Genomic DNA, 24,584 nt, shown 5'->3' with positions numbered 1-24,584 from the left:
ACACGTTAAATTATTCCAAATTAACTCCACATGTAAACCTGTCGTAATTCTTCTCTTTAATTTTAAAAGAAAAATAGCAAATAGGCATGACTTTTTCCACTATGGACTTTACTTAAGCACAAATAAAATTATGTTCAAAATTTTAGATAAAAGTACTATAATCTAGTGTGGTGTTGTATGTTTTTCTTTTACATGTAAATTTGAAATATATGATAACATGACGTAGTGACGTTTGAAAAATACAACTTTATGTTGGGTTGGCAACACGTTAATCTTGTAGTATCACAGAGTATGTCACAGTCACACAATGTCCCCTGCCGATATTTGCATAGTACAAAACTTCAGCATTTTTTGTTTATTAGTTTGAAAGTTACAAGGGCGTATCAAGATACATGGTCTACCCTGTATATTTCACTCTTGTTTTACTATTGATTATATTATTGTACAGATATTAATTAGGGGCCGTTTTGCGCATGTGTGTTAAACTACTACATGCTTTGCACGTGAACAGACGCCATTTTCATATTCTGAAACGCTTGGTGTGGTTGTTGTGGACAATGGAAGTGATGCACGTGATCGAAACTTCCCAATGAGTGTGAGATACGATAATCAGTGTTCAGGCTTTTGACCGCGAAAAAATGTGCATACGCGGCACGTTTATCACGAGTTACGTCAGGTGTATGGTAAAATATCATGTGCGAACGCAAAGTGGAAATGGGTACATCGGTTTAAGGCTAGTCGCATGGAAGATCAAGCAAACGACCTCCAACAGGTCACTCATGTTCACCGCCTTCTCACAACAGTTCACTGACTCATATGGTTGGGAATAGATGGACCACCCTCCGTACAGTCAGTTTCTCGCCCTTAGCAATTATCACCTATGCCTGCACTTGAAGGCATTTCTTGCTGAGAACGGATTCAACAACGCAGATGACGCCAAACAGACTTGAAGTATTGGCTATTTGAGCTAGCAGCACATTTCTTTGATGAGAGTCTACAAAAGCTCACCTACCGCAACGACAAACGCCTCAACAACTATAGAAACTGCATTGAGAAATAACTGGATGGACATATAAAGAGAAACAGAGGTAATTAAATTTCCTCCTCTACATGTTTTCGTTTTATTTCAAAGCGGTCCCTAATTATATATATATATATATATATATATATATATATATATATATATATATATATATATATATATATATATATATATATATATATATATATGGTGCCTTCCATTTCAACTCAGGGAAAAAAATAAAACAAAATTCCACCATCACCATCTCACCATCTCAGATATTTTTGAAACTTTTTTTTTTTAATAGCAACTAGACATGTTTTTAAGAGACCTATATTTTTTTGTTTTGTCGAAAAAAAAATTCCCGCCAAGTAATGAGCCATCAAAGACGGGGAGTACAATTTATGAATTGTAGAAGACGTGGAAAATGGTCAGCTTCGAAGCCTCACCATTCGGCTATGGAGACAGGTAGAGTTCTAATTCTTGTTGTGGTATGTGCATAGGGATATAAATAAACTATATTTTATTATAATTTGGTTTGCGAATGCGTATCTTTTTGGGCATAAATTAACAAATGAACGTCAGTTGATCTGAAAAGTCGAAGTTTGCGAATTTTTTTCGAGCACTTCCGGTTCGAATTTTAAAATTCTGTTTTCACAGCTGGTAAGACCAAATTACCCACTTTCCGAAAGAAAGAAAAAAAATGTATCACTTCGTGTGCAACCGTTTGTCGCAAAAAATTCGAGAAATTGTAAAATTTTCAAAAATCGCCATTTTTGGGCGCCATTTTCTCGAAAACACCATCTTTTAAAATTCTGAAATTTTTTCAGATGGTTCAACTTTACATGAATAATAAACACACCAAATACCATTCTCGACCAATGCTTCATGAATTCACTGCAGCCTTTAGAAGCTGGCGAAGTTTCGTTAACATAGATGTCACAGTTAGCAACACTGGAAACAATCAAAGTGCAATAATTTGACAATGTTTGTGGTTCACATTCATTAAATGAAGATTAAAAGGTTTCTTGACTGTTTTTTTTTTTATTATTTTGATCAAAAAGGCTCTCTGAAATAGTAAAATGAGCCTCTCCCCTTTTCCTCCGTTCTTTTTTTTTTTTTTTTAAACCAAAGTAATCTGAGATGGAAATTACGATTACGAAACACAAATTTCAAGTTCACTTACTTAAAATGGTCTTCGGATATATATATATATATTTTTAACATGGACCAATCATTTGCTTGATTGGTGTCTTCTTCGCTAATAGCATATAACCGTGCAAATGCTCCAAAAGGTGTTGGTTCACTCACAACTCGTCCAGGGGTGGGTCCAGGGGGACGATCGCCCCCTCCCCCAGAAGAAGAAACTTTCTTATTTTATATATAAATAAAATCCATTCCAGAGTTCGGAGCTCTTAAAAGTAGCTCTAAGTAGCAGTATTACAACCTTCCCCCCCCCCCCAGAAGTCCGTCCTGGATCCGCCCCTGCATAGCACATTGTTGATAGCCACAAACCACTTATTTTCACTTCTCTTATGCTCTTCTGAAAACCTGTACCCTGCTGAAGGTCCATGTGGAGGCATAAACAGAACTTCAACTTCACGAAATTCATTCATAATATTTCTGCTACGCACCACTGGTTATCATACATGTATGTATGTAACAAAAGTTCTTTTTTGCAGATTTCTTAAATCTACACTTTGAATTGCAAAAGGTCGATTTTGGGGGAGCATGAAGTTAGTTCATGGCGACCTGTTACTGCCATAACAACTTCGCCATTTTCCGAAAGCCAAAGATAACTTCGTTGAATACCGATTACCGGTCGTATACTTTCCCTTTTTTTCTTCCGGAAGTCGTCGAATTCAGTTCCAGGCAACAAAACGAGAGTAATACCCGGAGTTTGTACTTGCACAATACTCACGAATTCTTCTGCGGTTTTAATACTGTGTATCTGCTTTTGCCTAAGGTTATGCCGCGTTGCCACATTCTTTACACCCCCCCCCCCCTTCCCCAATACCGTCGCAGAGGCCCTTGCATGGCCGGTTTCACTGCAAAAACACTGCTTTATCGGACCTGTCTGCATCTCGAACATCTGAAAGCGATTTTTAAAGTGGGATGCAGCACCATCAAAAATCACTGACACGGTTTGGGAAATTGTAGACACTTATTTTCACGTATTCAAACCTTTTTCTATAAAATATATTTTCGCTTTTCTTCGAGTATTTTTAGAATCTTGTCTATGGCTATGAGTACATGAGCCGAATCGTGTGTTTTATCGTCGTTTATTACAACAAAACTGTCAGTTGTTTCATATTCCGGTGATAACTCTGAATTTCACTTTGCAGAATAACAGTCCAGTTTTCAACCAAGTTCACATGAAGTAAAATAGAATTTGTACCTTGAAATTTCATACGATGCTTTTCGGTAGCAATTAATTCTCTTTGGATTTTGGGGCCGCGGTGGCTCAGTGGTAGAGCGTTCACCTCTGGTGCTAGGGGTCTCGGGTTCAAACCCTGCTCCTGCCAAGTGAACCTTTGTGGTGGACAAACACCGTGTGCGTGGGTATTCTCGGGGTTCCCCCGTTTCCTCCCGCTTTCTTCATTCCACCATTTCATTCATTACTCATCATCACCGTTTCCTTTAGCCTAACCGGCATAACCCTGGGACGTAAAACTCAAAAATTTCATTTCATTTTCTCTTTGGATTTTCTTGATGTAGTTATGAATTACAATTCTTACAGTTAAACCAGCAATGTACGATACGAAAACAGAAAGATGCACAGTTTTTTTTAACGAGATCACTGTTTTGCCATATGGCATACGTAACACATTCATTTTCATCAGGATCAATAATTAAAGACTTCACACTTATTCCTTCCACTCCAGGACATTCACCACATTCTTGAAAAAGACAGCTGTCATTTTCTACGGATCATCCTACTAAAGGAAAGAGGTCACTCATGACAGCTTCAATACAGGTTGCACCTTTGATTTGTAGCAACGCAGTAGCACCTAACTTAAAATTTGCACAACACACACACACACACACACACACTTCCCTCGCAGGTTGCGGACACCCACTTTAGTCGAATACTATAAAATTCCGAGTGACCCATTCTTATGCTGAGATTGTTCTGTTTAAAACATCAGTAAATTTCTTTGGAACGCGTAAGAAAACGTTTCGATTTTTTTAACTTCTTGTCCTTTTTCGATCACTGTAATGACATCGCACTTAATTGAGACTTTGTCTGGAGCATTCCAGATCATCACTGAGGTAATAGTTCAGGCTTTTTATAGATCATCAGAATTTTTGGATGGCCATTTCAAATAAACTTAAAATTTGTGTGTTTCGTAATCGTAATTTCCACCTCAGATTATTTCGGTTTAAGAAAACGGAGGAGTAGAGGGATGCTCATTTTACTATTTCAGAGAGCCTTTTTGATCAAAATAATAAAAAATAGTCAAGAAAACCTTTTATTTTTCATTTAATGAATGTGAACCACAAACATCATCAAATTCTTGCACTTTGATTGTTTCCAGTGTTGCTAACTGTGACATCAAAGTTAACGAAACTTCGCTCACTTCTAAAGACTGCAGTTGATTCATGAAGCATTGGTCGAGAATGGTATTTGGTGTGTTTATTATTCATGTAAAATTGAAACATCTGACGAAATTTCAGAATTTTAAAACATGGTGTTTCCGAGAAAATGGCGATTTTTGAAAATTTTACAATTTCTCGAATGTTTTGCGACAAACGGTTGCACACGAAGCGATACATTTTTTTATTTTATTTTCTTTTATTTATTTATTTTTTTTAACGGAAAGTGGGTAATTAGGTTTTACCAACCGTGAAAACAGAATTTTAAAATTCGAACCGGAAGTGCTCGAAAAAAATTCGCAAACTTCGACTTTTCAGATCAACTGACGTTCATTTGTTAATTTATGTACAAAAAGATACGCATTCGCAAACCAAACTATAATAAAATATAGTTTATTTATATCCCTATGCACATACCACAACAAGAATTATAACTCTACCTGTCTCCATAGCCGAATGGTGAGGCTCCGAAGCTGACCATTTTCCAAGTCTTCTACAATTCATAAATTGTACTCCCCGTCTTTGATGGCCCATTATTTGACGGGAAAATTTTTTTCGACAAAACAAAAAAAATACGGGTCTCTTAAAAACATGTCTAGTTGCTATAAAAAAAAAAAGTTTCAACAATATCTGAGATGGTGATGGTACAATCCGCGGCAAAAAACCTGCAACATGATCATATAAGTTTATTGTGAAATGACGAAGTCTTTTGCTCCAAAATAAGCGTGCACGGGAGGAGGCCGATGTTTATCCTGGCGTGATTCGTTCTACTTAGACGTTATGTTCATTCCCTGTGCAGTTAGGCGTAGTTTCACAATAAACGTACATCCTCATGTTGCAGGTTTTTTGCCGCAGATTGTACATGCTCTGCCTGAATTGAAATGGAAGGCACCATATATAAAATGATTAAAATTATAAGTGGTGAAATGGGTATTATAAACTGTTAAAATCAGTTGAGCGATTGGCGAATAGGATGGTTGTGTGGAAGGACTTGGTAGATGGAAATTTGAAAGCTACAGGAGTATTAGTAATTTTTGAATGCGGATAGAAAGAGAATTTAGAATTTCTCTTACTCAGAAGACTGGACAGTGGATGCATTTCTTGTATCTTCTTTAGTGTTGTATTTTCAGTTCAGTTTCATGTATTTTTTTTAACCTACCTTCTTAGTATGGAATTCATTACTTAGGCGAGTCAAAAATTATCTACACTTCTGTGATAACTTTTCTTACGTTGCGCACTTTGTCTTCTGTCCTCGCATATTTTATTGTTATACTGTTGTGGTAATGATCTTAATTCCAGTGAAGTGTGATCTTAATTCCTCCATTTTTCTTCCTTCTGTTGCAGATATATTATGGCTGCTCCATTAGAAGTTTGCACCAAAGAGGAACAACGAGCAGTGATCCGATTCCTCTGGTCGAAGGGTGTCAAAGGGTCAGACATTCATGGTAGATTATCATCGCAATATAGGAGAAGTGTTTCACGTAAAAATGTGTTTTTGTGGCTCGAGAAGTTTAAAAGTGATCGAACAAGTGTAATGCATGAAGAGGAAGCAGGACGGTCATCAACCTCCACTACAGATGACAACATGCAGCAAGCTCGAGAGATGGTGCGAATCACTATCGATGAGGTAGCAGTTGCTTTGAACATCAGACATAGTTCTGCCCATCAAATCATCCACGACGATCTCGGTTTTCATAAAGTCTGTGCACGGTGGGTACCAAGAAATCTTACTGCAGAACACAAGCTAACTCGTGTTAGGGTCTGTCAACGCTTACTCACTCGCTTCAACAACAAAGGTGATGCATTTTTAAGCAGAATAGTCACCGGCGATAAAACATGGGTTCATCACTATGAGCCAAAACCAAAGCGTCAGAGTATGCAGTGGAAACACCCTGGATCTCCGACGAAGAAAAAATTCAAGACTGAGCATCCGCAGGAAAGGTTAACTGTGTTTTGGGACTCACAGGGGCTCATAATGGCAGAGTTCATGGAAAAGGAAAAGACGATCAACAGTGCGAGTTATAGTGAAATGTGGAAAATAACCTGAAGCCGGCAATTCGCAACAAACGCCGAGGATTATTGTTGAAGAAAGTTTTGTTGTTGCATGACAATGCACGGCCACACACGGCTCATCACACTTTTGAAACCACGAACAATAAGAAATTTGCGTTATTGGAACACCCTCCCTACAACCCAGGCCTAGCTCCACTTGACTTTCACTTGTTTGGGCCACTCAAGGATGCTTTGCGTGGTCGCCGATTTGCCTCAGATTTAGACATGCAAACTGTGCTGCAAAAGTGGCTTCACGACCAACTGAAAACCTTTTATTTGGAAATAATACGTAAGTTCGTTGACCGTTGGGCCAAGTGCATTGATAAGGAGGGAGATTACGTAGAAAGATTATGTGCATAGTATAACCCTAGCTTCATGTAAATAAATAATAAAGTGTAGATAATTTTTGACTTGCCCTCGTATATACTGTGTGTGTAAACCAGTACTAAGCGAGTTCTTAACTCAAAACTTCGCATTCTATAAATAAAAGATGCTTCAAAATAATAAAATCTATGTACTTCAACATCGTATACTCATGACACCACACATACTTAAAGTAATTCAAACTATTCTGAATTGTGAAACAAACTGAAAATTCAAAACAAGAGAATATTTCATAACACTCTATATTACATTACAAAACTTTCCAAATCTATATTTCAAGCCAAAGCACATTTGCTGAACGTTAATATTCGTGGACATAAGTACGTGTTAAATCGAAGTAGTTTTAGCTTCAGTATAGGTAGATAACTATGCATAAAGTATCACGTAGAGAGCGGAAATTACTAGTTCTCTCCCCTAATTCAGTAATAAATTTGTTACATACCGTGATTCTGAAGAATGTTCTTCCTATCTGCAAGCTCAACTACAGGTTCCTTCAGTTCTTCATGTAATTGATCCATGAAACACCGCAAGAATTCCTGTGTGTCATGCTGCTGATATCCACGAAACATTGGATGTACCTAATAAATATAAGAAGAATTTAATTAAAGATTAGACAGTGTTCGAAAGTACAAAGAAACATTTTAAAGATGCTTCACATGCATGATTTTTATTTTATTTATTTATTTATTTAGTTCTTACTCCTTTTAAATCCCCACTCAGCATGTAACAGCCCAAGCAAAGAGCTGTGAAGTCACTTAAATGTCTCGCTCAAGCCCACGTCTAGCTGAATGCTTTTCTTGATCCCGTACGGAATTTTAATCAATGTGTGTTTTGTGCTGCTTGTGTAGTATAAGGTGCAAATAAGCAGCTAGATGCTTCGAACAAATGTAAAGAAATATATGGCTTCTGTGTAAACTAAGAGAAAAGTAAAACTCAGATTATTTCACGAAAACAAACAAACAAACAAACTAACTAACTAACACAAACACACACACACACACACACACACACACACACACACACACACACACACACACAAAAGGAAAAAGAAAGAAAAAACTTTGAGAGAAATTCTTGAAGAAAGCAGAAACTTTTTAGTATCTGGGACCAGAAGCGCGAAAAACAACCGAATGAGCCAAGAAATTACTATATTACAGTAAGAGTAAGATTTTGCCAAAGCGAGAAGCGTATGATACGGGGTCAAAACGTATCTAGAAACGCTAAATTGCTGTAATACAACAATATGTATTTCGTAACCATAATAATCTACACTACGGAAACAAGGATAATGACGAAAGGAGTCCAGATTCCTATTCCCACCAGATCCCGTGTACGACAGGATTATGGATCATACACTGGCTCCACTGATAATCAGTCTCTGGACTCGGTTATTTCCCCTTGTCCACCATAATGGCGGAGAAGAATTTGTGTAGGCGCAGCAGGGTATTCCAATTAGGTTGATTTATTAATTTCACTGGAGCTCTAATTTTGACAAAAATGTTAGGTTACACCAGAAATTAAATTTTTACAAAGGTCTGTCCACAATTTTGTGCGATTCGCTCATTAATCGATTTCTAATTATTTAGAGCTCTAATCCCTGCCCACAATGGGCCTGAACTTTTCTTCTTCACTGTACTTTACATACTTCCGGTCTTAACCACTAAAATACATATGTACGAGGGAGGTTCAATAATAATTTTTGTCCCCGGCATATTTAAAGTACTTGAGCTGGGATGGCTGATGGGGGATATTGTAGCCTAATGTCTTAGATGCCTATATGCTAAATTTCAGAACCATAGCTGCTATATTAATATTCTTTTTTGTCGTTTCAGGTGTGAGAGGTGGCACCTAGCTTGAAAAATTGAGAAAACTGAACAACAAGCTGTCATCAAGTACCTCCAGAAAAAGGGGTTAAGCCTAAAGGAGATTCATGAGGACATGATCAGTGTGTTGGGTGATGGGGCTCCTTCTTACCAAGTGGTAAAGAACTGGTGCCGCGACTTCCGTTGCGGCAGGGAAAGCTGTCAACAGGCCCCTGGTGCTGGTCCTCCAACAACAGCATGCACCCCAGAAAACACTGATGCTGAGCATGATAAGATTATAGCAGACAGACGAATCACAGTGCAACAGTTAGCAGACATCATGCACATCTCTGTAGGCTCAGTGGAAACCATTGTGCATGAACACTTGGGATTCAGAAAGGTGTCAGATCGATGAGTAGTGTGTATACTTATTATCTCGTGAAAATCAGAAAGACAGAGTTCGATGTACAAGGGCTGGTTTGGAGGTTATGGGGGCATGCCTGAAACAGTTCTGTGATAGATTTGCGACAGTGGATGAGACGTGGCTCCATCACTATGATCCCGAGTCCAAACGACAGAGCATGGAGTGGCGGCACAGCAGTTCGCTTCCCCCACGCAAGTTCAAGGTGCAAGCAAGGCTATGGAACAATTTTTTGGGATGCGAAGGGTGTGCTCCTTCTTGACTATCTGGAGGTTGGACACACTATTACAGGGGCCTATTATGCAGCCCTAATCCCTAAGTTACGCGAAGCAATCAAGGAAAAATGGCGCGGGATGTTGCAGCGAACAGTGCTGTTCCACCAAGATAATGCTCCGGCCCACAAAAGCCATCTTACTGGTGCCGCAATCCATGCTGCTGGTTTTGATGTGTTGGAACATCTTCCCTACTCATCCGACCTCGCCCCTAGTGACTCATTTGTTCCCAAAGTTGAAGGAGCACCTCAAGGGGAAGAAGTTTCACTCAAATGCAGCTGTGGAGGAATGGCTCACGGCTCAACCAGAGACTTTTTTTGAAGCATAGTGGCTTTACAGCATAGGTAGAAAAAGTACATTACTATGAAAGGAGACTTTTTGGAAAAATAATACTGCTTGTAGGTCAGGGACAATAATTATTGAACCACCCTCGTACATACACTATAAACAAATGTAATGTCTCGGTAATATTTAGTGTGTATACTTATTACCACTTCCTAAAATCCCCTATTTAATAATAATAAAGGGAAGTGGGAATATATATATTTTTTATAAACTTTCGAATTCTAAGATTTAAAAAAGACAATCTCATTTCCGAGTACTTCCGGTTACAACCACAAACAAATAACACTCGTCTACGCCACTCGGAACAATAAACCAGGCACCATTACACAGTAATATATATATATATATATATATATATATATATATATATATATATAATTTTAGTATATTAATAAGAATAGTGCTTAATACGTACAATCTCAAAGAAAGAGTCGAATGTATATTATTACTATATCTACATTTGTAAGATTTAAACGCGTATGCCTACATCCTAAATTTCTCTTGTCATATCCAATTTTAATTCTGTTGTAGTTCTAACATAGTAAAAATATGCGTAAACGTAAATATTTAAACATTACCACTACGGCAACCGTAAAAATTTTGATATTATATATATATATATCTGTCCAGTTTAAGTATAGGGCCAACTTCGTATACCGGTAATCATGACATCCACACACGAAGAAATAATTTGTATATAGGTAAACATAAACAATCCATTCACCAGCACCACGAACACATATTTAATATAACAAATACAAATAATATAAATCCGCCGTGCAGGTCAAGAATATAGGTACCATCACGCACACCTTCCCACATCTCAATAAAAAGTAAAGCCAACAAATTGACACCAAACACAGTGATATACAACTGCGTCTCTAAATGTCCATTAACACAAAGGGGTGCCGTACAGCTAAACAATACGGGCACAAATAAACTATAACAATTATAAATAATACAATGTAGCTTTACCGGAAAATAGGTACGGTACAGAGGGGATGGAAAACATTGTCTACTACGAAATAATGAAAATCTTTTTACAAAACATTAAAATAAATAAATACTAATAAGTACACTATCAGCCATTCCGCTGAATACTTCGTCAGATATAGAATGGAATAAGAAAAAAGAACAATCGAGAATAAAGGAAGCATACCTGTGAATATAAAGATAATTAGAAGATAAAATAAATAAAACTATTAATTGATTTATTACTTACGTTTCTAATACCATACAAAATTCCTGATGGTACTACGTAGCCGGGTCTCTTCCTGTGCCACATCTCGTGGATGAGTCGAAGATAATTTCGCGACAATCCAGGTTTTTTGTCTACTCTTGCTACTAATCCACCACAATCAAGGAAGAATTGAGTCAAAGGAGGTGTATTCGAAAGGGCTTGAAGAGCCGAATTCATATAGCAAGTGTTTCCTATATTTTGAAGACCAGTTAATCCTACGAGGAGAATAAAGTGTTTTAGCAAAATAAGAACATTACATTGACGGTTCATAACAAAATAAAGTTAAATTCTTTAGTTTGGTTATGTAGAATTACCATTTACTAGATTGCTCTGTCTTAGGTGGCATGTGCTCCGTACACTAACATTTATACTGATATCATTTGTTCTCAAAATAGACTTCCGTGCTATAATTTGTTTTTATTCTGAATCTACATTTTTGTCTAACTACACCACATAGAACGTCCCCATTTTCCAGGGAGAGTTCTCGTATATTTCATCTTTCATTCCCGAAGAAATTCTGTTCCGGATATTATAACATGTCTCCATAATTCCATAATAAACTTCTATGAAGTGCCATTCTATGATTTTCCTAACTTTATTTTGTAATCCTTTGTACTTCCACTTCATACGGAGACTTCTTGTGGACGGAAATTTTATTCAATTTCAATAACAGTGTTTCATATTGGTATCATTGAAAAATTACCGGGAAACTGGTGCAAGAAACTTCCGTGAAAAGCTGTGCATTTCGCTACCTCCCAATCTATAGTACAATTTCTATTCATTCTTTTTATTAATATTTACTTATTGATCTTATCAAGTTTTTCCTGGCATTGTATTAATGCTTCATGATAAGGTTTTCCAGCTTTTGAACTTTTATTTATTTATTTATTTATTATTATTATTATTATTATTATTATTATTATTATTATTATTATTATTATTATTATTATTATTATTATTATTATAAAAAACTTGGACAACGGGTATTTTCATATGTTCCAAAACAGAAATTTAACAACTTTAACGAATGGGTTCCAAAACAATTCTGATTAGATTCAGAAAAAACAATTTTAAGAAATGGGGTCACATAACAGAAGTATCTTCGGATTTATTAGGGGCGGGGGGGGTAACCTTTACATAGAGAACATCAAAAGTTAGCGGCAAAAGGCCCGCGTCACCAAAGTGCCATTCACCTGCTCCCAAATTATCAAATCACCAGGTTACCAAACAACTCATAAGGTCACGACAAATATAATATAAAAGTTAGTAAGACAGCAGATATATCCAATACATTAAAAATTACTAAACAATGTGCTAACTTGATATTTTGAAATGCACCTTAGGAATTTAAATCTGTGCCAAGGATATATTTCATCACAGAAATATCTGGATGATGGACTGATGGTTATATGCAGATGTTTCTTTGAAATATCGACAGAGATCGAACTGCTTCAGCAAACTGTCAGCAGATGAAAATTCAAAGTGAGAAGATGAGTCAAGAGTCGATCCCCGTATCCGCCTTATCGACTCGAAGCGCTAACCACTGTGCTACCTAGTCCGTTCCCTGAACAGTCACACACCATTCATTCTAGAAGTCGATGCTAGAGCTTGATTTCTGGTTTAATCCTGCACTTTTTCACTCTTTAATTTGCACCTTTCGGGGTATGGTGTACTCCGTAATCGGAAAATAAAATCACCTGACTCCTCCTATTTTCTTATATTAGCCTATGGTTGATCCGTAATAGTTAAGAGAAATAAAATGCTCAGTATTCGAATTCCCACTAACTTAGTGTCCAATTTCTTCCGTAATTAGTCTCCAGCATATTTGTATTTATTTATTTAAAAAGAACATATTTATTAATAAAAATCCTTACTTACCTCTAGGCTTTATGTTGTCATCCTGACTATCCTCACTGTCGCTGCTGTCCGTTTCACTTGGGCGTGCAACGTACATAGGACTCTGAGTAGAAATAGGTCGACCTACACTTCCCACTGCAGGATCATTGTTGTCTAGAAAAACTTCAGTTTCACATTGATAGCACCACACTCTCATTGTTGATAAATTTAGATGGAGACAGTGGGATGGGGTTCCCTATCAGAAAATTGTACTTCTTAGTGTTACCACACTCAAAGAGACATAGTATTATTATAAACTGATGTAAAACATACACTATACTAATTATTTAATCACACATTTCTAAAATTGTATTACCAAAACACTCGTATTAATACAAGTAAATATACAAAATTTGCAATGTTGAACATGTGTATTCTGGGTGTTGATTTCATGTTTTTAATACACAATTTGTTTTCAAGGTATGGTTTTATACAACTACCGTGGACAGTTACTTCAACGTACTTCTTCCGAATTTTCCCCTATTTAAAGAAAAAAAAAGTTCATCATTAAAAGAAGTCTGACGAAGATTCCTGTATGAAACAACGATTATGTAGCGTACATGCGAATATAGAAAAGAACTGAAAGTACGCAAATTCACTCCAAAGATTGTACCACCAACGAAGAACAGTGGCACATGCTGAAAAATGAACTCTTTAATAAAATAAATAAAACTACACATACGAAAATCTTACGAAAAGGATTTTTAAGAATTTTATCTCTATTAACCAGAAAATCCAGACAAAAAGTAGTGTTTCCAGCTTTCTCATTTCACCTATTTTTCTTTCTTCTTTCGAATGGTTAATTCAGAAATATTCCTAAAGGAATTTATAAAAAATTATAAAGAGTACATAAAACTATCTGGGTCATTTCAATACACACTGTGTGACACATTCGCCAAGCATCTTAACGAACAGATGTCTCTCAAGCCACTGTAGTCTTAATAATGGACTCAGAAGTTCTCAAAATGTATTTTTACATTAATATTTGCAAAGATAACGTTAATTCAAATCTGAATGCACTTGGTAAAATTTTAATCTGAGTATCTGTCCCTAAATAACCAGCCTTAGCCAATTTACATCGTCTATTTAATGGTTGGTGGTTGGTTTTACTTTATGTTCTTATGCAATAATGCTGTTAGCAACATATCGATAACAAAGATGATATGTTCATATGCACACTAAGTCACAGCACAAATAAAATGATTATCCACCTTTCTTTTAAATATTTTGCACCCTCGATCACAGCACTCTTTCGTTTTTGTCTACTTCTAGGAGTAAAATTTCTAATTGTCTCTACGAAGTCTCAAATATAAATTAATGTCAGAATGAGACTACGTTATATATATATATATATATATATATATATATATATATATATATATATATATATATATATATATATATATTTTTAATGCAAAAGTACATTTCTTCAGGCTTTGACTACACCAATTAGATTCATCGAATCAAATCACTTACCTTATTATGAACAGTACTGTGGTCATTGTGAGCCTCACCACATCCTACTTTTAAACAATCACGATACAAACAAACCCACAGGTTAGGGCCGGTGGAATCACACTCATTACACTTAGGACACTGAAAAGTCAGAGATGAAATAATGGCATTAATCGTGTCATTTCTTCCCTTTTAAATAACTTGCTTAATAATTATCATTGAACTAACTGGCGAGGCGACAAAGTTAAATGGATCGGAACTGTAAGTAACTAGTAATGAAAACATAACAATAATAATGTAATCCTTATAGTTTACAATCTACCATAAGAAACCTCAATCTATGATATTAATAACCTTTTAGAAAAGAATCATGACATCTGTACCATACCTTCTAACTCTTTATACAACCAGCTCTGGTTATAAAAGGAAAATCAATCAAAAGAAAAGATATGCAAAGGACAAATATTTATATTGAATCTCACCTAGAAGTCCTTTTACACTTTAAATTTCCGCTTCACTTTTTCGGATTTATACCTAAGACCATCTATGCGGCGAGGTTTACTGATAATTAGATCTAAAACACAGAAATCGAAGGAAAACTGGCCCAAAACAAAAATATATTGGATATAAAATAAAATTTTCATGAGCCTTCACCCTGGTCAAGTGGCTAGCCCACATGCCTTTGGTGTGTAAGATCCCGCGTTCGCACTTAAGCAATGAACGCACTAGTAGTTCAGATCCCACTTTAAGCTGTAGATTTCCTCCTACGTCATATATAGCCTTGCTGTTGACAAAAGGACATTGTAATATGCATTTTTCTTAATCTATTCTAAAACTAATTTTGCTGAAGACCTTAGGAAGAAACTAAAAAATATTAGGCAGTTTCTAATACGGAATCATCATCTACACGAGTTTTAATAAATACTTACATAATAATGATAATGTTCCCAATTTTTATGCATATTTTATGATTAACAATAAAGCTCCTCGATTTACTGCAAAAATTTAATGTATCGTTGCCAATACTTTGGTTGAATATTCTACAAGCTATCTGAAGGTCAATTCTTCAAAAGATGGATGGAATTCTAACTTGTTATTTGATTTAATAGGATGTATATTCAACATTCATTAAATAGTACTTACCCCAAAAGCACTAAGGATTATTCAACTCACAGTTAAATAATTCTGGGTGCTTTTGGAGTAAGTACATTTATACCGAATTCTAACTTATTAAAGCTGTGAAGTGTTCTTTACTTATAGGATGACCTGCCTGACAAAAATTAATATCACTTACATAAATATCGAATTTTCGAAAGATGTTTGAAACACACTGTAAATGTCAACAGACCATAATAACTTCACGCTAGCAGCCAATGTTGTCATAACTTGATTTATAAGAAATTTCTCTTGTAATTACTATTATTACTAACTTTATTTCTGTACATAACTTGGTGCCAAATTGCAAGTACATAAGTTTATCATAATTTTTGAATATAATTCTTTTTTATTTAAAAAAATCTCACTGCTTATATAAATTTACGTTTGGAACTTCTGTTCTGATGAAATTACATTTGTATATTGATCTTTTCCCTAAATATCTTATGTAAAATATTTATGTCTTTGATCTAGTGATTGAGTCACTTAAATGTTTTGATAATCCTGATGCCTGACTTGTCTTCGGCGCCCTTAATGTGTTCTCCAATTCTAGAGTCTATATTCTTTTTTGTCAAAACAATACATGTTTGGTTTGAACAAGTAATACTAGTTTTCATAAGGTCCTTCGGAAGAATGAGCCTGCAGATGATTATAGAATATAAACAGAAATATTGCCAAGGTTAAATTAAATTTATGCAGTAAATAGATAAGAAGCTTGATTACTCAAGAAACGATTAGGATGCATATTTCCAAGCTAAAATAATCGATTTTCTTACACGAAACACTCAACAAAGCGTACTTTTAAGGATGTTAAATTTCAGTCAATCAACAAAGAGTTTCGAAGTCAAATCACTTCATTCTCACATGCCGGTGTAACACGCCAAAGATTGTACAGACGTAGAGAACATCGAAAAAGAAGCGACACGTATTATATATCAGCCAACAAGCACATTGAAGGAGTCAAATGAGATTATACGGAATATAGAGAGAACGAGAAGAAACATCGAAAAAGGTTAAATGCACGAAATACTACCCATAGTCGACGCAAGGCAATGAGGTAGAACACACCCATTGGAAAAAAGCAGAACATCCGTAAATGGACCAATGACGTGTACAACATTGTCAAAAAGTGTTACGGAAATGAGGGAAATGGGTGGTAAGGAGCAAGAAGAAAGAAGAAACGGAAACAGAAAATACTGTTTTTGCTTTGGGCGCATAGTCACCCTTATGCGAAAGAGACGCAGATTCATCTCAACGCACGAAAATGGGAGAAAACGCAGAAAGGATGCAAACGCCGTTCGTATAGACAGCCAGCAAGACAGTACTGCGCAGTGGATTGCATATATCGCGTAATGGGAACAAAAATGCACAACACAGTAGAATATAATAGCAGGTGGTCCACATACATAAGATAATGCAACAGCAATATCAGTACCATGCAAGAATACCAACATTACATCACTACGAAAATACGTATACAACACAAAAGTAACAGTTACATTTGTGTTTTTGTATTATTACTGCCTATACTTTCTCATTTTCAACATCCATCTCATCGTTGTTCTCATTACGCGATACATGCAACCCACTGCCCAGTACCGTCTCGATGGCTGTCTATACGAACGGCGTTTACATCCTTTCTGCGTTTTCTCTCATCTTCGTGCATTAAGATGAATCTGCGTCTCTTTCGCATACGGGTGACGTATGCACCCAAAGCAAAAACACGTATTTTTTGTTTTCGTTTCTTTTTCTTCCTTCTTACCACCATTTTCGCTCATTTCCGTTACACCTTGTGACAATGTTGTACACGTGATTGGTCCATTTCCGGATGTTCTGCTTTCTTCCCATGGGTGCGCTCTACCTCACTGCATAACGTCGACTATGTGTAGTATTTCGTGCATTTAACCTTTTCCGATATCTCTTCTCGTTCTCGCTATATTCCGCATAATCTCATTTGACCCAATTTTTATGCCCCTATTTGACCCTTTCAATGCGTTGGCCGATATATATATATATAAAAAAAAATATACGTGTCTCTTCTTTTTCGATGTTCTCTATGTCTGTACAATCTTATATCACAATCGGCGTGTTACACCGGGGTACCCTGCCTTGTAAGACGATTGTTTTTTCAATTACATAATAGTCTTGAACATAACAAAGTGAAGGGACTAAACAGAGACTTAGTTTCTAAGTCTCGAATAATGTAGAGAGGAAAGAAGAAAACTAAATATTAACAAGACAAAGCAAGAGTTAAGCTGTAAAACTGTCAGATATATTGAGTAATAATGTTTAATATCATCATACATTGCTATGCATAGACAGACTATGGCCTTTCATGTACAGTATTGCCTCCGCAATCCGACCATTCTAGATCTCGAATATGGAATGCGACAAAAAAAAAAATCGAGCAAATGTTGCACCGGAATAGGAAACTAATTTAGAATACGAACATCCACCACGTTGTTCGTGTGCGCACGTATTCCCAACGTTCAAGCTAGCCATTCGCTCGTTGTTGGAAGCTTTGGTGAATGCATCTCGTGTGATGTTATATTAATTTTATGCCTTTGTACCTGCCTTGTATTATTTTATTTTATATAATAAGAACTTTGCGTATTCGCCATGAGCCTTAAATTCACTTCTATACAAGGATTGCTGTTAAAGTTATTTGCTAATATTTTACCTTAAAATCCAGTGTATTTACTGTTAAGATCATTTTATAAATTATGGTTCGTGGGACCCTGGAACGGGTTAATTCAATCTCTTATTCACTTTAAAGTGAAAAATTGTTTCACAATTTGAACAGTGTTCTGGAACGGATCAAGATCGTATTCCAAGGTACCACTCTATTTGTACAATACTTCCTTTTCATGTATTTAGTTTAGAGTAAGGTATTCCTTCAAATTTTATTCTTGAAATATAATTCGAAATATATCATGAGATATAAACATTATGTATTCTATCCCAAAATAATTCACACATTGGTCGAAAATTTGGTGACAGCAAGTCGTAAAGGAACCGAAAATAAGCACGAAAATTGGACTTGTATTATTCTGGTGCTTGCTTCTCAGAATTCGCACCTATATCAAAAGAAAACATTTCGCTCTCTGTATATACATTAGGCCCTCCTTTCCACCAGTGAAAATGTTACACTTTTGCATTTTGTTTGTAACACCTACGAAGGCGAATGAAATATAAATAAATATAAATTAGGATAATACAACAACTAATAATAATATTTTAGCTAAAACAATAATAGAGATTAAATAAACTTAAAATTACACTTATACTCTTACCTCCTTCAGTCTTTCTATATCTCCCTGGTTAAAATCACCAATTGTACAAACATGCGGGCACTTGCTTGACTTGGCCATCTTCTTCCATACGAATTACAACAAAATTTCTACCAATCTACGCATATTGAATCTAAAATATAAAAACAAAATACTCTTCAACCGAACACTACTAACAATGAACACAAGATACAATTTATTTCATTTTACACAGACTGTATGGAATACATTTTTAATTCAGAACTAACTTGAGTACTCTTTCAACACACACATGAATGAATAATCTCTATATATTTCGGAGACGAAACGATTTCCTTACCCAGGCCTCTTCAGGTATGTGCAAAATTACTCCTTTCAGTCCCAATATTTACACTTTTTAAAATTAATGGAGATAACAATTAAAATCGTCTTCCAAATGAAAACGAAATGAATTTTTTTAGTTTAACGTCCAACAATTATGCCCTTTAGGCTTAAGAAGAGAATGGTTTATGAAAGTGAATGATTGTAGAAGTAAATCTTCTGTGATCTCCCATCGGGAATCAAACCGGGGACTCCACAAGCAAAATCAGGGAAATAGGACGGAACATTCAGAAGAATGTAAAACGTTCAACTAGATTGAAAATCAAACCGGGAAATCGGATGACAATGTGGCGCTGTACCTACTCACGCTACCTCGTCCGTTTCTTGACAAGCCCGAAATATTTTAGTAACAGAATAGACCAGTTAGTTTAAAAGTTTGTATTAATGATGTCAGTCGAATATAAGAGTATAATAGTTTGTATTAGCATCAATTATTTGCTTCAATGTATTAAACCAATTAGAATAAATTATTATCAATATTACCCCCAGTAAGATGAACAACAATTTGTCTACATTTTTGAATTGAAAAATATTACATTCTTTCTTACACAGTGAATTACACATTTTTTTTTTTCGTAATAAAAATTATAACAATACAGTTTTAAAAACCTTTCACGATCTAATAAGTACGTAATAAGAATCCATGTAAAATTAGTTCTCACTTCCCTACAAAATGATTTATTCTACGGCCATCATAACCTGAGCTCTGACAGATCTAACATCGTGTAAGTTGACGACAGTGTTGCGAACTGTCATAGCAAGAAGAATCAAAGCGACCACTTGACAGAATGATGAAGGAATCGAATTACTTTATCACTGATTGAATCAGATTATAAGTTGAAATATTTACAAACTAAATATTTAAAAAATAATCGTATTTCACTTTACTCCTCAACATTCCAGCACAACGTAGTTCCACTAGGCCTAACGTTATTGCCACAATAATGAATATTTTTTCCTTTTTCCACTTATTGACACAACTCTGTCCTTTTGACAAGTTTGCTGTGTAAATAGAAGTGGGGTTACATAGAACAACAACCGGTCCACCTCCCTGTCGCCGCAGGGAGTAGGTTTTCGTGGAATTGAAAGCGAAGAGGGTAGCGAGTCTGTACGGCTCTTCTAAAGTTCAAGGGCAATGAACCGTGATTTGGAATGTCAGGCTAAAATTAGTAAAATTTCTAATAGTCTTTGTAGGAAATTTGTTGACATCGGAAAAAATGTACATAGTCTATATATTACAGAGACCGTTATAATGAGCTTTTCATAAGGACTGATTTAGAAATTGAGTAGTTGGAAAGTAACGAACATGATCCAACTATGTTTGTCTTTTCATAGAAGACTTTTTTCACCAATATGTGAAGGGGAGGATAGGTTTAGACCCACAAAAATACATTTGGAAATACTAGGTTGTTTCCATGGTAACAGAACAGTGTTGTCGCATTTATACCTACTCATTACTGTGAAAGTTTTTGCGTTGTCAGGTTGTTTTGATTTTTTGTGCTATCATCTCAGTGCATTGGTGTGAATATTTTGGTGTAATCGTTGTTATTTTCATTCGGATCAGTGGAACATAGTTTGTATTCGTATTATTCACATAATACCAGGGATACCAGGTAAACAGGCAATAGAGCACAATACAAACCCGCTCTAAAGCAATGAAGAGAAATATAGAGCGAAAACTAATAATTGTAAAGAAATATAGAAATGTAGAGAGGAAACTAATAAAAGTGGAGTTGCAACTGAACCTAATGTGGTCCATAGATGACCGTATTCCACTCGCTCGCGCTCACTTCTTCCAACTAGGCTCGCGCTCACCTGTTTCAACTGGGTTCGCGCTCAGTCGGGCTCGTGCTCACTTCTGTCGACTAGGCTCACGCTCATGTCTCAACTGGGCTCGCGCTCTGCTCATTCCTCTTAACTGGACTTACTTCTCTCGATTGTGATTGCGCTCAATCAGACTCGGGCTCATCTCTCTCAATTGGGCTCGCGCCTAGGATCAATTATTGAGCCAGAGCCCAGTTGAGCGCGAGCGTCGGGCTCGTGAGTTTGGACACCTATGAAATGGGCTGATTAAAGGCGTATTCACCTCTCCAATTTCCACCCTTGATACAGTCGTTAAAATTAATCGGCATTTTCTTCTAACTTTTCCTATTGTTGCGAGAGCCCGATTATCTGAATCGATTTTTTGTTAAAATAATGTCAGTCACTATTGTATAAATTTTCATTGGTTCACAACTAAAACAAATACCAATCTCAAAAAATACAATTCTCTCATAATAATTATGAAAAAAGTCGGCTTTCTATCGAAGGTTGTTTGAAGAAGTCCTCTGAACAATAAAATGACAGCTCAGACCTCAAACAGTCGTCAATTTTTTTTTTTTTTTTTTTTTTTTTTTTTTTTAAGTTGTTTCAATCTTCATTTTGAATTGTGTACACGGAATGCGTTTCTTATCTTTTTGTCTCTGAAGCAAATGAGTCCACGTGAGTGCGAAGCGAGCTCGGCTCGCTCGGGCTTATGTTCACTTTCCTCAACTGGGCTCACGCTCATTCGCGCCCGTGAACACTTCTCTGAACTGCGCTCGCGATCACTTCTGTTAACTGGGCTTGAGATCACTTGTTTCAACTAAGCTCGTGCTCACTTCTCACAACTGGGCTTTCACTTACTTGGGCTCGTGTTCACTTATTTCATCGAGATTCGGGCTTACTCGGGCAGGCACTCGATTATGAAGACCTAGCCTGGTTTAGCGCGAGTGCGAGCTCATGAGTTTGGTCACCTATGATGTGGCGAAATAAGGCAAAATTTTGGATGCTGTCTCTTTTATGGGGGCATAAATTTGAAAATTCACGGAAGAAGTAGTCAAAATACATTGGGATCTGACCTTTCACATGTGTGGTAAGGTAAAAACACGAAACAGAAAGTGTGTTGTTTACAACGTAATACTGCATAAGAAAGACATGATGAAGTGAAGTGCTATGTGAAGGCAGTGTACAAAGTACTCCTAGAAGTGTCGCAAAGCTGTGCTATACGCAAGTCATTTGTTTTCATGTCCTAGAAGGGGCATCTCGACTATTCTTATTCATCCTTATACCCACAGTCGCTAACGCACCTACTCCCTACGGAGGCACTTCCTTGCTACCGCTCGGACCCCTTGTTGCACTCCTGCCCTTATTTGGTTCGACAGCATTTGTGCTTCAAGTAGCTACCTAGCACAAGTTAGTTTGCGTTTTTAAGTTAATTCGTATTTCTTGCACTACAACTTTTATGTGATATGTCATACGCTGTAGTTATACTCAGCCATCCTAAAGTCAGTCTGCACCCATTAATGCAACCTCTCCCTTAAGAAACAGCGTCTAAGGCAGTAAGAGCGCTTTTATTTATTTTATTTTATTATTATTATTTTTACTAGTTCATATTTCATGAATATAAATATCCCTTCGTTAGGCAAAGTAGTACAGGAAAGAATTACTTTCGTATGCGTTTTGTTGTAATTCTTGATACGTCGTAACGTTAAAAACAAGTTTATGTGGGTCTAATCCAAGGCCGCTATCTACGGAAGATTAGCCTTTTACGAAACTGTACCCCCAAGAAATAGGATAGCATTGTACACTTGTAGTGTAATTGCACGTAATACTTATTATGTAGTTTTATTGTATTTCCACTAATACGTCACCCTTTCCCTGCAAGCGAAATCCAACACAAACTGTAAATCCGACCGTACTTGTTAGAATAGCTACAAGGGCACTAAAACTGTAATCGTATTCGCTCAAATACATGTTTCAAATTTCTTACATTTGACCGCGAACTACACTTAACATTCACTAACAAGTTCGCTGATCTTACACTTCTTGATCACTGAAATCAGAATGGTACAAAGTGAAATCGGTTCCAACTGTTCCAAGTACTGGCAACTGGTGAGTTCACATCTTAAATTGCGTTTACTTTACATCTAAACCAAAATTGCTGTATTTCTAGCACTTAACTTTATTTATTCTCTTTGATTTACAAAAAATCTAAATCTGCAACAAAAATTCACTCCAAATAAATATTAGGAATTGCTACTGAAGTTGATTTTTTTTTTTTTTTTTTTTCGTCATGAATGATTCCGCAAGTCATTTGGTAATAAAAATTAATGTCGAACGTAACATTATTAGCTTTGACACTTCTTAACCTACCACCAAGAGAAATTCTATAGCCATTATACCTTTTTCTTTACATACCTGCACACATGGTTGTAATGGGAAATATTAAATATACACAGTAATTTTGTTTGGTTTTCATTTCTAAAATCATACTTTATATACTTTCCAATACCGTCGAATGTATTCTTATGATCCACGCTAAGTTTTTCAATGACGTAGCAGAAGCTTCTACTACAATACGGATACACCAATCATAAATGAGACAAGCTACCGGAAACAGACACAATGATCATATTAAACGTTAACGAACACACCAAACAGTATTGTGATGCAATAGTGCTCAGTGCTTACTAACTAGTAATAATGAAATACCAGTGAATTTTAAAAATTTCAGTTAAATCAAACTGAAGCCCCTAGATTGAGAAAATTAACGTCACCTTCGTAATGGTTAAAAGTATTTTTTCTTTTGTATATTACGTATAAATAAATGATCAAACATTAAAATAAAAAATAACTGGAGTGGGCGACATGAAAATATCCATATTTAATGCAAGAGATATGGACCCACATACAGTACAAGTCTGCAAAATTGTGCGTACAGCAAACCAAAGCAAAAAATGCATTATGTCATTAGAACAGCTATACCTATTATTACTAACATATATGTAAAATTTGCGTTGCGTTTTAGTTTGAGCAACATATTTTTAACATATTTTCTGCTGGTTTGTCCTCAAATTCGTATCCTATTACCGACCTTTAATTTGTATTGGTATGGATGAATCTAAAGAAAAGTATCATAACAAGGTAACAAATAGTCATTTAAAATGGTCAATTTAAGGTCTCACAAACGTAGCACAAAATGATTGAGACTATTTTCGATAATAATTATTAGAGTGGCTATTTTGTCTTGGCATAACGTCTTAAAACCTCATGTTCGATTACCGATGATAGGCAGTGCATTTGCACAAAAGAATAGAAAGCCTCATTCCCAACCAATTTGTGTCAATGTAACACAAAATTTTCATTTTAGTTTGAAATAGAAGGTATAACAATTATAATTATTGTGCTGCCAAAATGTCTTGAGCCGTGGCAAAAATGCGAACTAACGCTCACACACCCACGCGTAGAGCCAATAAGAGTTCAGCTGTTGCTAA

The 24,584-nt window shown here is 36.0% G+C and overlaps 1 protein-coding gene across 1 annotated transcript in view; it reads right to left on the bottom strand.

Annotated features, from left to right (window-relative positions):
• Positions 1-23,708, bottom strand: part of Usp20-33 (Ubiquitin specific protease 20/33) — an 88,001-nt gene extending 64,293 nt beyond the window's left edge. Inside the window, exons 1-6 of the mRNA XM_081743288.1 lie at positions 23,509-23,708; positions 18,934-19,063; positions 14,507-14,626; positions 13,013-13,226; positions 11,117-11,349; positions 7,497-7,632 (exon numbers count right to left, since the gene is read on the bottom strand). Coding sequence (XP_081599414.1) covers positions 7,497-7,632; positions 11,117-11,349; positions 13,013-13,226; positions 14,507-14,626; positions 18,934-19,011 — 781 coding nt within the window. The 5' untranslated portion in view covers positions 19,012-19,063; positions 23,509-23,708. The remainder of the gene's footprint in view (positions 1-7,496; positions 7,633-11,116; positions 11,350-13,012; positions 13,227-14,506; positions 14,627-18,933; positions 19,064-23,508) is intronic.
• Between the last annotated feature and the right edge of the window lie 876 nt (positions 23,709-24,584).

Source organism: Thermobia domestica, chromosome 2 (genome assembly GCF_964235325.1).
Source record: "Thermobia domestica chromosome 2, izTheDome1.hap1.1, whole genome shotgun sequence".
Lineage (NCBI taxonomy): Eukaryota > Metazoa > Arthropoda > Insecta > Zygentoma > Lepismatidae > Thermobia > Thermobia domestica.
The sequence above is the reverse complement of the archived record's forward strand: the minus strand, read 5'-3'. Positions and strand labels throughout refer to the sequence as shown.